A 17,878-nucleotide genomic window follows, 5' to 3' on the forward strand; every position below is an offset into this window, starting at 1 on the left:
TTAACAGTTCTGACAGAGACCGGACATTAGCAGCATATTGATGTGATACACGTACACCTCCCAATCGGAATTGTTAAAAAATATCAGACTGTGAGACAAAATGTTTTAAATAAACATTAATTACGTTGTAATTTACCTATACATGTAGGTACCTATCAGGCAAACATTATTATTAGAATCGCTAACAAATAATAATTCATATTTATTTTTTACATTTGACTAGGTATTATAAGTCTGCCCACAAACTACAAAATAGGTATCTATGCTGGCCCAGCAATATAGAAGTAAAATTGTAAATTATTACACTAAATTGTATAATGTACCTATGCAAATACTTGTTTATGTCAGCGCTCTCGCGGGATAAAACGTGACCTATGTGTTCCAGACCATAATTAATTACAAAGAAAGGCCTCAAAATCTTTTTATTTTTTTTGCGACTAATTAAGACATACGCGGAATGAAACTTGTGTATTCATAAAAGAAATAATGAGGTAGAATTAGTCTGGTTTGATTTATGCATTAACTGTGACATGTGAGTGCAACTGATGCCGCCAGCAAGAGAGATGACAATATCGTCGCCAACTGTGGCGTCGCGCGCCCTCCATCCAGATGCAGTGTTCTAGCGCTTAATAACTGTCGACGAATGTTTGCGTCACTGCGTCTGCAATGCTTATGATAATAAATAGCCTCTTAATTTAGAAATCCCTATTCAGCATGCTTATATTATAGGCATTTGGGCTCATAGTTTACGATGTCGACATACATTTCTCGAAAATCACTTTCGACGTCTTATCTATTGCTAAGTGTTTAAAGTTAAGTAATATAATTAATTACTAATGTTGTTTATTAAGTAATTGGAAGTATCATTGCCGATATTGAGGACTAAAACATGATTATCGATTTTGGCGGAAATCACACACATGATTTGAAATTATGTAGATAGTAAAAAATTAAGAAGTGTTATTAAAACGCCAATATTTTTTTAAAATATCTTCTACCTTGTTATTTTTTATATTACTAGCGGATTTAGTCTTCGCTACGGTTTGGCCTGGAATAACTGGGCTAGCATTTGCTTTGCATAACATTGTTTCTGGCTCCAGAATTGGGGGTTGGTGGACATAGTATTAAGTTGAAGACTGTTGAAGATCCACAAGAATGGAGCGGAAGGAGCCATCCTTTCTCAAATCAAATTCATTATGGAAGTACTCACACCCTTAAAGATGTCCAATACATGGATTTTCATCAAGTCTCATTGCAGACCCTTAGAAATATCTGAAGTTCTCGATCGTATCGAATGTCCCTCCTTGACAGATGGGAGGCCGCCAAACCTGGAGTACCCCAACCTGGCATACAGCCGGGTTTGCGACCCTATTAGTCACCACGACCTCAACCAGGCCCACTTCCCAGACCTGTATTGCGCCGCCATCTCTTACGCCTAAGCTGATAAACTCCTAGGAGACAATTTCCAGATGTCCACATCTCTGGGTTCGCTGTTATAGCAGCAGTAAGTCCCTTCTTTGAGGAGTGGCTAGAGGGCTCTATACCGCCGGACGCAGCTGCTTACTGGACACGGAAGTTTCGGTAGGTACCTGTTTCGGATTCGGCGAGAGGAAACGCCCGGGTGTCGGCATTGCGACGACCACCCGGAGGACACGGTGGAGCATACAGTAGCAGTGTGCCCTACATGGGCTGAGCACCGCCGTGTCCTTAGGGATGTGATCGGTGACGGTGACCTCTCGCGTCTGGCTCTGGTTCAGGCCATGGTGCGGAGCGAGGGGCGGGAGAGCGACATGCCGTCTCCTGCTTCAGCGAAGCAGTCATTCTAGCTAAAGAGGAGGCGGAGCGCGTGAGGGAAAGATCCTCCTCACGCCCCAGCCGCCGCAGAAGACACTCCGGGCGTCGGGGATCGCGTGACGATCTCCGGCCACCGTAAGTGCAGGTCTGCGGACGGCGAGCAAGGGTAGCTCGCCGCCCGACCAGAACCAGGCCCGTACGTGCGGCTCATCGCGTTCTGCGCGCGCCTCAAAGAGCCAGACCATCACAGATGGCCCACTGGGGCTGATACCCGATCCGGAGCTGCGGACAACGTAAAAGGTTACTGGAGCTCCGGCTCAAAGCAGGAGAAGGAACGGGGTGGTTTTTAGTCAGTACTCTTACTGACTAATACAAAGGACATGGCTAAACCAAAGTATGGACGTCGTAACCCGTACATTAGGGTGTCCCAGCCAAGTAGGGCGAAAAAAAAATTTAAGTACGCATACCCTCTATATTTTTTCTATTTGACCATAATAACTAAAATAAAAATAATATATATCATTGGTATCGGATAACGGGAACCCGTGCCGACTTGATGTCAAAGTTTCAAGAAAAAATTTGTATGGAGATTGTAAGGTAAATCACTTAAAGTTAGCTTTAATGTTATAAATTGTTATTTTTTATAAGTTTAAACACTTATTTATTATTAAAATAATATTATACATAAAATTTCCTCTTCAATGGCATTCTTCTACAGTCAGTATTTCAGCCTGTGTTCCTGTACGCAATGTAGTAAAAACTGTTTTTCTTCCTCTTCAAATATGATTTTTTTTTTCGTGGAAATCTTGCATTAATTTCACCGCTCCCTCATGACTGTATCATTAACGGCTTGCAGTATTAATCTTTTGGCCTTTACTTGTAGAAAAATAGCATTCCTTGACCATCAACAGGACATTACTACACTAATGTAAACTGTCATCAATTTTAAAATGCTCGAACAAGGCCTTGCTTTTGGAGGAGTTACATATGGAATAATCGTCAATGTTGAGTCCAAGTGCCTCATTAGTGACCGCCTGAAGGACACGTTGGAACATATTGGTGTACAGGTGGCCGTATGCCCTGTATGGGCTGAACACCGCCGTATCCTCAGGGATGTGCTCAGCGACGGCGACCTCTCGCGGCCGACATTGGTTCAATCCATGGTGCGGAGCGAGGGAGACTGGGATGCGATCTCCTCCTTCTGCGAAGCAGTCATGCTAGCTAAGGAGAAGCGGGACGCGTAAGGAAACGAACCTTCTCAAGATCCAGCCGTCACGAGAGGCACTCCGGGCGTCAGGGATCGCGCAACGATCTCTGGCCACCGTAAGTGCGGGTCTGCGGACGGCGAGCAAAAGGTAGCTCGTCGCCCGATCAGAACCAGACCCGTGCAGTACAAAGAGCCATCAGACCACCATAGATGGGCCCAGTAGGGCTGATACCTGATCCGGAGTTGCGACCTACCTAGCGAGTTTACCAAGGCTCCGGTTTTTGTCCACTCCAGCTAAGTGACCAGGCCTGCCAGACTCTTTCTGTCGCTGCAAGAAGATCCTATCTTCATCTATCTTTATTGAACGTCGAATCTGATATGCAATGTCGAATAAATTGTCCAAATTAGAAATAAACTTGAGGAGGCCGTTTAAATAAGTCTTGGGTTTTGTTCGCATTTTTTTGTAGATCTCTCCAAGCTTGGTATAAGGTTACTAGCTTCTTAATACAGTTGGGTAATGCTTTAGTTGATATACGGGCTTTTTCCCAATAAATAATGCACTCACGAATAGTTAGGTTTGCACTTTCATTGATTATATTGTCTTCGCGAATGTTGTAGAACAAAACTGCCAAAACTCGGCCATTGGAGGGTAATTTCGAACCGATAATTTGATGTTTTACATCACCTATGAAGAATATGCACTTTTTAGAACTGCGTAATACCCCTGACATCTTGACTAAACGAAAACAATATGTTCCCTAATAAATCAAACAAGTAATAACAAGCACTACGATACGATAACTCCGACGCGTCAAAATTTGCAAGTACTGACATGTATCAAGGCAAGTCGGCACGGGTTACTGTGCTTCTAGGTAAATGAAATTTTATTTACGTGTATGTAGACACTATTCGAAAATAATTAGAGGGTATGCGTTCAAAAATACCGACTTTTATTTTTTTGGGACACCCTACCGTACATATAAATATTGTATAAATATGGTACCTAGCAATAAATAAAGCCGCATAATTAAAGATTGATATTTTGTAGTTAAGAAGGTCCAGAAACTTGGCATATCTGCGCAATCCTGAAAATAAAGTAGCGCTCCTACGTCAAACAACGTTACAAAAACTTCAAAATATAACATTGCTCTGAACTTTTCCAAGGCGTTTTGAGGTACCTAAGCCGAAAGTTATTTATATATGAGGTAGATAGGTAAACAGTTCTGCTTATACTAGATAATGAACACAAAGTAACCAAGGACAGACACAAAATATATAGTAAGATTGTGCAATCTTATACAAAATATATATTTTGTGTCGATCAAAACATTTACAATTATTTGGTTTCAGAAAAAAGTCATTATATTACCGTTATTAAAAATTGATGTTCGTTTAATTATTTCGAATTGATTTTCGGGGAAACTAATGTCCTAATAATAGCTTGCAGTACTTACTTCCGTGTTGTCATGTCAAACCACAACAGAAAAAAATCAATTATGAAACTTATTTTTGTTAATTTTTGTTCACCAAGTTATAAGAATTAGTTAAACACAAAATAATTCATAAGTGAATATTTAAATGATACGGGTTAGCGTGAAATTCGTATTCTTGTTATTATGCCTGGGTCAGTCATTTAGCCATCTCCTTTACCTGGAAAGTAAATAATTAAAAACTACCTATATTCGGTTTTATAAACTTAATGCTTTGTGCTACTGTCATAGTAACACTAACACTTGAAATTAATTGTTAATTTTGATAGGTAGGTACCAGTATTTTAGACAAGGCGAGACACGATCACATTTTTTATTAACTAATTTTGGAAAATATATGGCTTTCTACACAAAGCACACAGTTTTCACATTGATTGAATTTGTAATATTTCAATAAAATCGCAATAAAATGACAAAGCGTGGCGTGCAAAACGGTAATCAAACAGATTTATTCAATAAAGGTGAATTATCGGTCGCAGGGGCGGGTACTCGCGTCGGTCGCACAGTCATTACCTGGCCTCATCTTTGTACACGCATGGGGTATAGCACTGATGGGATATTAAGGTTATTACCAACGGCAAAATTGGCCGAGCGACCGCTGAGGAAGCTGCCCACCGAGACCTATTAGCGGTATTACATATTTCATATGATCCACCATCGATCGACGATTATGGGTGTATTAAAACGCCGTCTGACCGTCTTCCGATCATGGGAATATGCACAGCCCCACCTTTTATCTACGTTTTTTACAGTTTAGTTGGTAATTCGGCGATCACTGAGCGTCCGAAGCGTACATTATGAGTACTATCCCGAAACTTTAATACTTTTTCTCTTATACCGATCAGTATCGTGGGAGCGAATTGAAAATATTTTTAATAAAATTAGACTTTTGTTGACATATTTAAGTTAGAATTATCTTGCTAATTCATTACACTAGTTTTACTTGACGCAGCTTGTACTTTATTGTACCTAAATATGGTAAAATATAGTTTACGATTACGAACATAACCCTAAAACCGTTTAAAAAATGTGCTCTTGTCTACATTTTTAACTTCTGAACAGAAATAATGTCATATCCTAACTACTTATTGTTAACTACTACTACTTATTAATATTATAAATGCGAAAGTTTGTTAGGATGTATGATGCATGCATCAAATATAATAATGTAAAGTAGCATCCAAAATTTAGCAAGATTCTCTATTGAGGATCTTCATAATAATCGAACCCTGCCCATACTCATTGTGTAAGAAGCAATTGCTTTTAGGCAATGGACTCTTGAACCATATTTGTGAGTTCTTTTGTCATACACCATGTCTAATGCTATGTGTGCTGGGGTGTGTGGTAAGCCAGTTTATATCCTTAATTAGTTTAAGAATTGATGTTTTTGTCGTCTTGATTCTCTTAGTTGTATCTTCATCATTTCTGAAAGGTCTTTTCGGCTGGATCTCACCATTCCTACAGCATAAATACGTTTATGGTATAGTTCTTTGAGTTCCCAGTTTTTTTTTTATCAAATGCTACAAGTGTATTTGTTGAGTGAGGTTGTAGCTAAGTTTCATCAAGACATTGTAGTCCAGACCTTCGTTCTCGGTACTGTCTCCTTTTTCCGTATACATATAATCGAATAGGTCCTGATACCCAGTTTTGGCATCACATCTGAAAAATATTTGTAGTAGTCATGGGTTTAAATTTTTGAAATTTTGTCACAAGTTTATGAATCTTTGAATGGTTCGGTGCTGTTGTCATTCAAATGTAAAGGATATGCCTAAGAATATATGGAACCCAGAATCGATTGAAATAATTTATGTGATTCAAGATAGAGTATACATAGTGAATCCCAAATTATTATTAATAATTAATCATTGTTTTCTATGAAACCATCACCAAGTCGTCGTCGTCGCTTTGTTTGATCTTTCCGCGAATTTAACATCGTAAAAATCACATCGTGGTAGGCTAATCTTAGACAATTTTATATGTAATGTAATTCTTTACCTGTTTTATTAATTTGCGACAAGAGACCTTTAAAAAGTATACACCTAATTATAACTAATTAGATTTTTTTAAGTTTTTGTTATAACTATTGCATCCTTGACGATCACTTGACGCCATTTGGAGGTCGACGCAGGGACACCCTGCCTATCTATAATATAAAAATAAGTCGTGTTTTCCTTCCTGACGCTATAACTCCAGAACGGACGAACCGATTTCCACGGTTTTGCATTCGTTGGATAGGTCTCGGGCTCCGTGAGGTTTATAGCAAAGAAAACTCAGGAAAAATCAAGAGAAAAGCAGGAAAACAGGGAAAGTCATTGGTGGCGAAACGGAGTTCGCCGAGTTTGCTAGTATATTATAGAATTCCGAAGGTGCGACACACCACTTTAATAGACTACGAAGGTAGAAAAAAGGAATTCTAGGCGTACTTTACTTTTCAAGTAACCGTAATATTATAGCCAAGTTAATGTAGCTAAAACTAAAATCTACTTACCAAATTTTATTTTCAACACTACATATAACCCTAAAATGTAATTGGTCGTTTTTGGTTTAAAAATCACATCCACCGGTGGATTTCTTTGGTTTTATTATGATATGTAAAATTTTCTAAAAAGTGTTTACATTAAAAAAGGTTCTCCTAAAAGTTAAGATTGCATAGATAACACTTTTGCATTAGGTTTGAGCATATAAAAATAAAACACGATTTTCTCCAATCTGAGATGTGGAAAGTATGGCTCCCAACGGTTTAGTAGGGGTTAACGATATTATTTGAATATTTTTTTCTTTCTTCACCCCATAGTACAGCAAATATTAAGTAATAAACTGAACATATCGTACGAAAGTGAACCTTTATAACATCGTCATATTTTATACCTTGTATTTTATTCAATATCTACACATACCTACTGCATTATCTTCCGATATGCCTTAATGCAATTTTAGTAATTTTACAAAATTCAACCCGTGATTTCTTTCGTTCGGCGCTAATACCTTCTGACATAAGTAATCTTGACGCGATTACCCGTGAATACATTTTTGAATTATGTAACGAGCATGTATGAAAGCTATGTATATATTTTGATTATCGTGTTAATGTTAGTAACATATGTGTCTACAAAACAAATTTTGTAATTACGGATAATATCTATGCTTTATTGTTGGTCTTGTGTATATTATCAAAGAAAATATACAAAACACTTGTTCTAACTTTGACATGTCGGTATATTTGATTAAGCAAGTTAAAAATAAAAATACTACAAATTTTCACATCACACAATCTGGTTCTGAAAACACCTATTGTCCATAGTGTAGGAGAGAGCGTTTATTAATATAAATTTCTTTTGTTTCAGGATCCTTTTACGGTAAGTAACAGGCGTTAACAGTTCTCAAACACGAAATCTAAGTTACAATGATGTTTCATAATAGAAAATTCTCACTCAGTTATTAAAGAGTCTCTTCAGAATTTTCTTTTTGCATAGAATAATTTTGTATTTGTTTTTGCTTTTCCGGTTATCTCAACATGGATGGTGGATCATCACACAGGGTGTAAGTAATTTTTATTTTAAAAATAAGTAACATAAAAATTAAATAGAAATAGTACATTGTTTGTCTGACTGGTTTACAGGCTTTGCAAGTTATAGAAGTATATTATTACGTTAGATACTTATTTTATAATATAAGTTAGTAATTTCATTATGTATAGGTCAAAAATAATAGTCATTGTACTGACATAGACATCTTAGATACGAGATTAATAGTAAGCCTGACTTCGACACGTATATCAACGTCGCTGTCAACCTATATGCATAATTACACAGTGACAAGATGATAATTAGTGGCGTGGAAGACGCATCGTTCCGCGGATCCTAATTGATGTACATGCAAACGCAATCAATATGACGTGGTAGCGGATGTTGGTCGGCACACGGGGACGTGAGCCATGTCCTCGCCTTTCGTGGATATAGCCACTTGGGCAAAACAATATTACACATACACATATTGTCACTAGAGTAATTTGGGTCTACTAAATAATCAAGTAGTATGTTCTTCTTGTCTTGTTGGTATAATAGTGTACTGAACATGTTCATTTTTAATTTATACTATTTTGTGTGTAGAAAAGGATATGTTTATATAGTTACATCAGCCCAGGTGAGGATTTTGATTTCTCTAGTAGGTATTTTATATACCTGTATCAGTTGACATAATTTGTGGAGTAAATAAATATTTAACACAAGTGTACCACTGAGTAAACAAAAGCAAGTTAACACTTTGGAAGGTAGATTTTTGTGTTCTGGTCACAAAACATAACATTGCTTTTTAAGCGCCTAGAATAATGGTCTACAATAATTTACACTTCTAAATGTACCTACGAAAGTTGAATAACTTTATTGGTACTAGAACTGGTTTCCTGTCGTTTAGTAATGAAGCCCTCGGGTGTTTCGGTCCAGCAATTTTTTATCACTCATAAGTGAAATTATCATTGTTGTGCCCGATATAGGTATCGGTCTCACTACCGCAGTGTAAGCAATATCGTCATTGTTTTGAAAAAATATTAAATCTATGTAGAGCTTTCTAATTTGCCGAAAAAAAAATACCGTTTTATGTTTCGCTGGCGATATCAAGTGTGCTGATTTAAAGATAGTGAAATGTTCAGGACCAAACCTAGCTTTTCAAGTCATTTTGTTTTAAATGATACGTCTCTCATTTGACGTAGACGAGAGATTTATATCGGGCAAATTGTAAAGCTTTGCTTTTGTGCTCGAACCACGTAATCCTGTTTTAAATTTATTAGGTTAGCCGACAATAAATTTGTAAATTCTGTAGTCCGCTGACCCGGAAACGTCGCCTTAATGAGATTTTTATTTTAAGGATATTCAAAAGATCCCTATAATTTCATGTACCATTACGTAGAATTAATTAAATTTGTTCTTTTTTCATGTCACTCTCGGATACTTGTCGACGGCCATGATCTGAACTCGTGCTTCTGAAGTATGTGAGTATATAATTCTTCTATATATTTTTTTTTTTTATGAAACACGCCGGTAATTACCGGCGTGTTTCAAATCGAACGTATTACCTGATGGTAAGCAATCGCCGCCGCCCATGGACACTTGAAACACCAAAGACGTTACAAGTGCGTTGCTGGCTTTTTGGTAGTTAGGAATGTAAGGGTTGTTGTTCGGGAATGGGGATGGGGAAGTTTGGAACGGGGGAATTGGGCCTCCGGTAACCTCACTCACACAACGAAACACAACGCAAGCGTTGTTTCACGTCGGTTTTCTGTGAGGCCGTGGTATTACTCCGGTCGAGCCGGCCCATTCGTGCCGAAGCATGGCTCTCCCACATTAAAATATTAAACTGTCGAAATGTCGTGGTGGCCCGGTGATTTAAGACGCCAGCTTTTATGTATGAGGTTCGATATCTACCAACGGCAAGCAAAAATGTGACTTTTTCCAATTTATATGTACTTTCTAAGATTATTTACACACTACTCACAAACGGTGAAGGAAAACATCGTGAGGAAACCAGGGTTCATTTATTTATAATTTTAGTTTGAAATCGCCAATCTGCATCGAGCAAGCGTGATGATTACTGCTTTAATCTTCGATGATTCTTCGATGGTTAATGATTTGGTTAGCAGTAGTCACTAATGACCTGTGGTTGCTGATAATATTAAAACTTGGGCTGAATCGGGAGGTAGCCAGAAGTTGCAGACAGATAGCGCAACTTACTTAGCAAACTTCCATCAAACTCTTGCATGAGGTCATACAAGCACACCGATTGAGACTACTCTTTAGGTATATATAAGCCTTTCTAAAACTTCTATAAGTAAGCAATAAATATATCAGTTATTGTAGTTAATGTAAAATGATGTGCTTAGGTTATTTTATCGTCATCTGTAGTGTCGAAACATATTACAAACGAACAAGTATCTATGATAGAAATTCGGTTTATATTTTGCCACAAACACAACGCAAAGCTCACAGAACAAAAGAATTATCTGTGTAGAACAAAATTTCCCCCAGCAATATTGATGCAGTCAACTCTAACTGCGTAGGTAGATAGATACGTTGGAAATCGTGCCTGTGCCCAATGTGCGCTGCAAATTAACAGCGCTTCCCCTGGGGCCAATATTTCTCCGGGCGACGTCGAACCTAGGACCGCCCGCCACTAACTACCCCACTGAATCAGCGACGATCACGCCTACATCTTGTACATACGCCGATTGGTACGTAACTCGTACCCTCAGCTCGGATAAAGTAATATATATTCCCAAGAACGAACTGCTGACTGAAAACCTTGGCACACCTAAGGTGACAGGTTTTATGGGCTTCGCGACTAGAGCATGGGTCAAAAGCATTAGTATTGAATCTGTATTTATTGCTATTTTTTCATTTCTATATTACTATAATATGGACTAAACTATGGTATTAAAATAAAAGCGATTTAGTACTAATAGTACGTACGTATCTAATAGTAATAGCTTAATATGTTTGGGGCTAAATATGCTAAATCTTACTAATATATAAATGCGAAAGTTTGTGAATTTGTGTGTAAGTTTGTTACACAATCACGTCAAAACGTCTGAAGGGATCGAGATGAAATTTGGAACCGAGATAGATTAGGGTCTGGAATAACCCATAGGCCATAACACATACCACAAAATTGCGGGCGAAGCCGCGAGCAGAAGCTGGTACATAATAAAACACTCTCGATCGTCTAATTTGAGTGATTTTTCAGTCCGTATTTAAATACTTAAAATACTACAATACAGAATTATAAAAACCTCATTATATTTCAGTGAAGCAATTGTGGTTAGAACATTGAAACTGTGTTGTCGGAGTAATTACTAAACAGAGTTCCTCCACACAGCAACAATAGAGGGTCCCGCGAGACGCTGCGCAGTCGGACTCGATCACTTCACTTCACTGATAGAACTAAGAACAATATTATTAATTAACCCTCTTTTCGGGGCTCCGTAGCGACTAGCGATATAGCAGAAACAAATATGTTTCGTATACTTTTAGTAAAGCCCCGGCCGTTCTACGGTGAAACCCCGTCCGGCGGTTTGAACTGCATAAAATATAATTGTATCGTATACGGTTTTGTTTCCAAAAACTACGTGGTTAAAACCGCCGTGGTTTCACCAGTGTGTTCAGGACCTAAAAGTGGATGTTTTTTTACTAGTCTTATTTTAGTGTCCCCTGTCTTATTAGTATGCTTGTATATTACTCAATCTTATAAATGTATTACAATGCCATAATTTACTCAAAATTTCTTGCTCGGTAGTAGATAGACTTGAGTTGCGACGACTTGGCTAAAGAGCTAATCAAACATTACCTAACATATTAATAATATAAAATAAACGTGAAAATCATGTATAGTAACTAGACACTTAATGATGAAGTTACGTTAGCTATAAACTAAATAACGAGTAAAACATGCTTAAATTACTAACTAACCTACAGTTAAAGCTACCTCCATCTAAAATACGGTTCCGTAAAATTATACTGCACTTACGTTAACATTTTAAATATTAAAATGACTAACGATGATAGCAAGCTAATTCCTATAACTATGCTAATAACACCTACCTTCACCAAAATATAATCTTTAATCTGAATGCAAATCATCCTAATGCGTTCCGATTATAAAGAGCTATAATTTCGGCATTATATTGTCCATCAAAGTGTTTTACATATATAAAAATAAAATGCTGACAATCAAGTAATTTGTTTCTCAACCTACTAAACTCTTTTCGTGATAGAATCGAGTTTTTGTCTTAGTCTTTAGATCAGATTTTTTACTTCGTCATTCTGGTAACGGGTTGTAAATCATTGTGTGATTAGGTTATAGAGTTATCCATTGAGCAAACTAGTTATTACCAATTACAGATATTTAGAAACTTAACTCATTTCAGACCGCAATGCACTGGGCTTGTAAACGTGGTGATGAAAATTTAGTGAAATTACTGGGTGGTGTGACCCGGCAAATAGTCAACGAACGATCGGTGAGTAATAATTACTTAACTATATATGGATAGTCATGTAAAAAATGCACAGACATTTGTAATAGAAGTAAGATTTTAAAAATAATGTTATAATCTAACAATCCGCTTAAATTGGCTGTCAGTATTTTCCTCGTTTTGGATAATAAGTAAATAGGTTCATCTTCTAACCTCATTTCCCGATTTTTACAACGATTAATCGATGAAGACGGAAGAAATAGCCTGTTGTATTTGAATGTAGCTAATAAGGTGTGGTTCTTTAAAAAAGGTTTTCAATCTTGCAAACATATTATATAACAGCTCAATTGTCTGATCTCTTTATATTTGGGTGGATCTGTAAAATATTTTTTATTTATTTACCCTAATGATGTTTAGGAAAAAAAAATCATACCTGGTTTTTCATATTTTTGGTTATCAAATGCTTACAGCTGAAGCGGCGTTACGACTAAATACATATTATATCATTCAGGAAGCTAGTTGAATGCTATTGTGTATTAGGCTAAGCTGATGATTACAGTGGGAGGAGTATTCGATTTATTAAATCTACGAATAAATAAAAATGAGAAATATCTTGAACCAAACATACAGCACTAGTCAGCTACAAATATTCGATTCCAATCAAGTTTGAAATGACCGACTTAATTATGTGTTTACTTACATCCGCGGTAAGAGTAATTGCTAATTTTACTGCTACCTAGAAGCTTTAATGTCCAATCAAATTTACTCACTGCTACTTATTTAGCCTTCTTTACTGTATCGTTAAAATGTCATTACAATCTTTTTCATGTGCTGTTCGGCATCGTCGGCAACGGAAGTAGAATGGGGTAAGTCCGCTGAGAATTTTATTACTAGACTACTTGTGGATTCAAGGGTAGCGCTGGTAAATTTATCTGTGCACCACTCAAGGTTTTAATGTTTCTCTTTTCCTCATAAAACTACTACATATAGTCTTTTTATGACAACTTTATGTAAGTACTTACATGTCTTAAGAATAGAGGAACCCATACTTATTTACCCTATAACTTTAATTCGTAGGCATTTCATTGCGATTTGTTTTATTATTTGATTTTATGGACATTTTTGTAGTACCTAAGAAACTAATACTTACCTAACTTATTTACCAAATATTTACCAAATAAGTTAACTATGGAAAGATTACCGAATCAAAGTTTTGGATAAAGCGTAAAATTCGTAGTGTTTCTTTAGTTTAGTTTACGCTACAGCTGACGTTGCTATTATATTCAGTAATATCAAACTGATTTTAATATCCATCGCAGATAATATTGGATATAAGTATTGGATTCGCAAACGGAGGCAACGAATGAAGAGCTGGGAGCAGATGTGAGCCTTTACAACTCTGTTTAAGCGCGCTTGGTATGCCCCGCGCACCCCATCTCTTGTTCAAATATTTCATATCTGATACTATTGTAAAGGTGCACTGTTTGAGACATCTTATAATAACGTGTATTAAAAGATGACCTTTTATTATAACATTATCTGTGTCCGTATTTATTAAACGTCGTTGGGTTAAATGCTATTTATGTATTTACCTACATTATTATTTTAAAATTTAAATGATCCTTGTAGCTGTATTGGTCTGGGTTGTAAAAATACGTATAACTTACGTTACAGGGATACACACCTCTACACATCGCGATGCAGTTTCGCCACGAGAACGTGTACCGTCTATTAGTAGAAGTATATGGTGAGTGAATGTTCATATTACGCTAGTAATGTCAAAATTCTGGATAATTTTAAGTTTTTTGACGACTGTCGCACCTTAGGCACGTGATCGGCGGCGGTGACCTTTCGCGCACTGCTCTGGTTCTAACCATGGTACGGAGCGAGGGGGAATAAATCACCGTCTCCTTCTGCGAAGCAGTCATGCTAGCTAACTTTTTCGTAATAAGCAAAATAATACATTTTTCAAAGAGAAATATACTTCATTGAAGATTCCATAATAATGTCAATGTGTTCCTCAGGTTTTTTGATTTAATTACAATACTTAGAGTTAATGTAAAAATATTTTATTGATAAAATATGCAATAGTTGTGCCGTATATTCTCAGAAATAATTGTGTTTTTTTTTCTGTGTTTCATGTTTAACCCGTTTTAAATTATTGTAGAGTATTTTTCTATCTTTTTTTTGGTATTCTTTTCTTTATTCTAGGCATTACGGTTCAGTAGCTATATAGGTTTTTTGTTACGACGAACTTGCGAGTCGCGCGCGGTTCGGATGCCGTGCGCGGCTGGACGTTAGAGAGATAAACGGTCGCGCGGGCCGGACGTTAGAGTGGTTATAAATATTAAAAAAACTTTTGTCAAATGTCCCCTTTTTAATGTTTTTGTGTATGAATTTTGACTTGTTTTTGCGATTTTATGAAGTAGATTAGTTTGGGTGGCCCTAGTCAAATCGGTCAGAAATTATGAAAACAATCATCTCTTAATTTAGGTCGACGTAACTTTTAACCCTGTATAAAAAAAAAAATTCAACCACTTATCCACGCAGCTAATCCGCGGTCGCAACGGGCTAGTGTCCAAAAAAGTCTTAAGTATAAAGTTTACATGCAATCTAATAAGCAAACCTCTTATAGAAACTTTCATGTATCATATTTATAATCTTTATTTCGAGAGTTATGGCTTCACCCGTTGACAGAATACGTCTATGAAAGTCTCAAGCGAAAGTAAGCTTTTAAAATCACACATCCACTAGTTTCTGTATTCTATGGTTCTAACCGTTAAATTAAATATATTAATATACAACCACCTTTGAACACCATCTATTGATCCTTGCGTGAATTAAAACCAAAACAACGAATGCAAGGGACAAAGTAGTATCCAGCTGTGGCGAGCGCGCCACGTCACAGATATTGAACATTGCTTCACTTGAAAATAGGTAGATGGCGCGCTACGAAAAATACCTTTTCACCGTGGTTTCTGCCAACAGAGGTTTTTCTTCAAATTCTCACTTTCACAACATTTATCAAATAATATGTCAAATGTAAAAAACCTATTTTATTTTCTTAAGTGATTTTAAATTAAGTTCATGCTCAACATTTTAAATTGAAAAGTTTTTATTGTATGAAGAACTTATGACCTAATGAATACTTCCTTATATTTTGGAAAATAAAACGTTATTTTTGATTGCAAGGTTGCCGTGCTGACTGGGCTACCGGCTGTCTACTTCTATATTATTATTGACGTTTATTAAATAACTCATTTCTTGCATTGCAGATGCAGACCCAAACGTTCGTGACTGGTCGGGCAGGAAACCGAGACAGTACCTTGTCCACATGGACACGTCGCTGTCCCCGGGATCATACAGAAGTATGCTGATCACCAAATCATATCTTCTTAAATCCTATTAATACCTAAAATAATATATTGTATTTTCCTTTTTTAATAATGTTAGTCATTATTTTCTTATTTTTGTTAAACTTTACATAGCTTACTATCTACTAGTTCATACAGATTAGGGGAAGGTCGCAAAACTGTCAAGAATCTGTTTTACCGAAACGTAATAAATATTTTACAATTTCAAATACGTAAATAAATTTAAATTAATCTATCTGACAAATTCTATATACCAAAGACGAATAGAACACCAAGTATTATAAATATAATACAAATTAATTGGAGCAGATTCTGATTTTTTTTTTTGTTGTACTAGCCCACCGCAATCTTCCAAAATGGTTCCAACTCCTGAAAGAAAGGATCTACAGTAGTACTTTTCAATTGTTAAGTTGTTAGTCATATATAATTCTAAGCATTATAATATGAGACTTTGTGTGGACATAACTGGCGAGTCTGCCTTATGGAAGCTTACAAACTCTACATCTTAGATAAAATAAAGGCGTCGCAAATAGAAAGGTAATATTTTTATTATCAGTCTCTAAAAGGTACAAATTAATCCAAAAGATAGAAGACGGAGCCTCGTTCATTAATTATATTAAATATCTTACTATTTTGCGACCTTCCTCTAAATGTTAATAAGGACTTAAATTATTACAATCTTATCATGTTTAATATTGTAATATAATAAGTATTTTTAGCTCTAGTCGTAAACGAGAACTATAGAATTGGGTAGTGTTTTGTTATTTTTAATTAGACAGTAGATGGAGTGACCTGCAACGACGGTTTCTATACAGGAAATGTTTTACAGAGGCCGATACATATGACTTACGCCGGACTGTTACCTCTACTCCGGTCATAAGAGTTACTCCGAACGCTATTAATGCACAATCAAGTAAGATACTAAAAGCGTGTCTGCGTCCTCACAGTGCTTACTTGCGTGTTATTGTGTAAATTTTGTTCCTACTAGTAAATCATAATATCTCTCAATTAGTTTAACATTTGTACATTATATGACTGATATTATGGTTTATTCTTCGTGCACATCTCAGGGTTGCGGCCTCTATCTTATCATCTTTCTAGGAACTAGATACTAAATACGTAAGTGGTGTGTTTCTGGGATTTAGAGAATACAAGTAAATAGTTGATTAATTAAAAACAGTCTTAGAAAAATTATATCTTCTAGAATAAATTAACCTCAAGTATATGCGTAGCTATGAAACTTACACTATTCTTTTGTAAATCGTCAAATTAAAATAAATACCAATATTAAGTAACGTAATTAGTTTTATCAAACATCCAACCCTTTTTGGGTTGTGGTGAACTTTTGGCATTCTTGTAAATATCAACCCTTCTGTAGCGAGTTAACACAAAACTGTCGTACAGGGTATCCAGTAAATAGTGCATCATTCTGTGAGGGGTGATGGCAGGGATCACTACCAACCTAAACAACCTAATATATGTTCAGCAAAATTGCACGGTTTCAAAGTTATAACACATTTTCGCAACCACCTTGACACATATCCGTATGGTATAAGCCGATAAACGAGCAGACGGATCACCTGATAGTAAGCAATCGCCGCCGCACATGGACACCCGAAACACTATAGGTGTTACAAGTGCGTTGCCGGCCTTTTGGGGGTGAGGAATTTAAGGGTTGTTGGAGAATCGGGTTTGGGAAGATTAAAATGGGACACCTCGTTCCTCTTCTCGCCTTTGGGCCTCCGGTAACCTCACTCACACAACGAAACACAAAGCAAGCGGTATTGGTTTGTTTAGGTTGGTATTGATCCCCTCACAGAATGGTGTACTAGTTAAACAGTGTGATTGTTGTAAAATAAAATAGCCAAATGAACTAACATACACAGACTTTAACCATACATCATTTCAGATATCATAATTGCTATTGTGTGAATATTCTTACGGCAACAGCAATCTACTTTGTAAGCACAGAGACCAAAAGCTTTAAAGCTTACCTATTACAGCTTTCATAGTGAAACAAAAATAATGTTGAGCTATTAATATTTAAAAAGTA

General features: G+C 36.5%; 1 protein-coding gene across 4 annotated transcripts in view; it reads left to right on the forward strand.

Moving 5' to 3' along the window:
• LOC118263125 (uncharacterized) overlaps positions 1-17,878 on the forward strand; it is a 47,140-nt gene that overhangs the window by 25,757 nt on the left and 3,505 nt on the right. Inside the window, exons 1-5 of one of the 4 annotated variants that reach the window (XM_050704152.1) lie at positions 7,919-9,478; positions 12,407-13,317; positions 14,126-14,198; positions 15,727-15,819; positions 16,655-16,738. In XM_050704152.1, coding sequence (XP_050560109.1) covers positions 14,150-14,198; positions 15,727-15,819; positions 16,655-16,738 — 226 coding nt within the window. In that variant the 5' untranslated portion in view covers positions 7,919-9,478; positions 12,407-13,317; positions 14,126-14,149. Of the gene's footprint in view, positions 1-7,835; positions 9,479-12,406; positions 13,318-14,125; positions 14,199-15,726; positions 15,820-16,654; positions 16,739-17,878 lie in introns of those variants that run through there. The other 3 variants (XM_050704151.1, XM_050704153.1, XR_007707064.1) reach the window with 3 other exon arrangements.

The sequence above is a fragment of the Spodoptera frugiperda genome, chromosome 25 (assembly GCF_023101765.2).
Source record: "Spodoptera frugiperda isolate SF20-4 chromosome 25, AGI-APGP_CSIRO_Sfru_2.0, whole genome shotgun sequence".
In the NCBI taxonomy this organism is placed as follows: Eukaryota; Metazoa; Arthropoda; class Insecta; order Lepidoptera; family Noctuidae; genus Spodoptera; species Spodoptera frugiperda.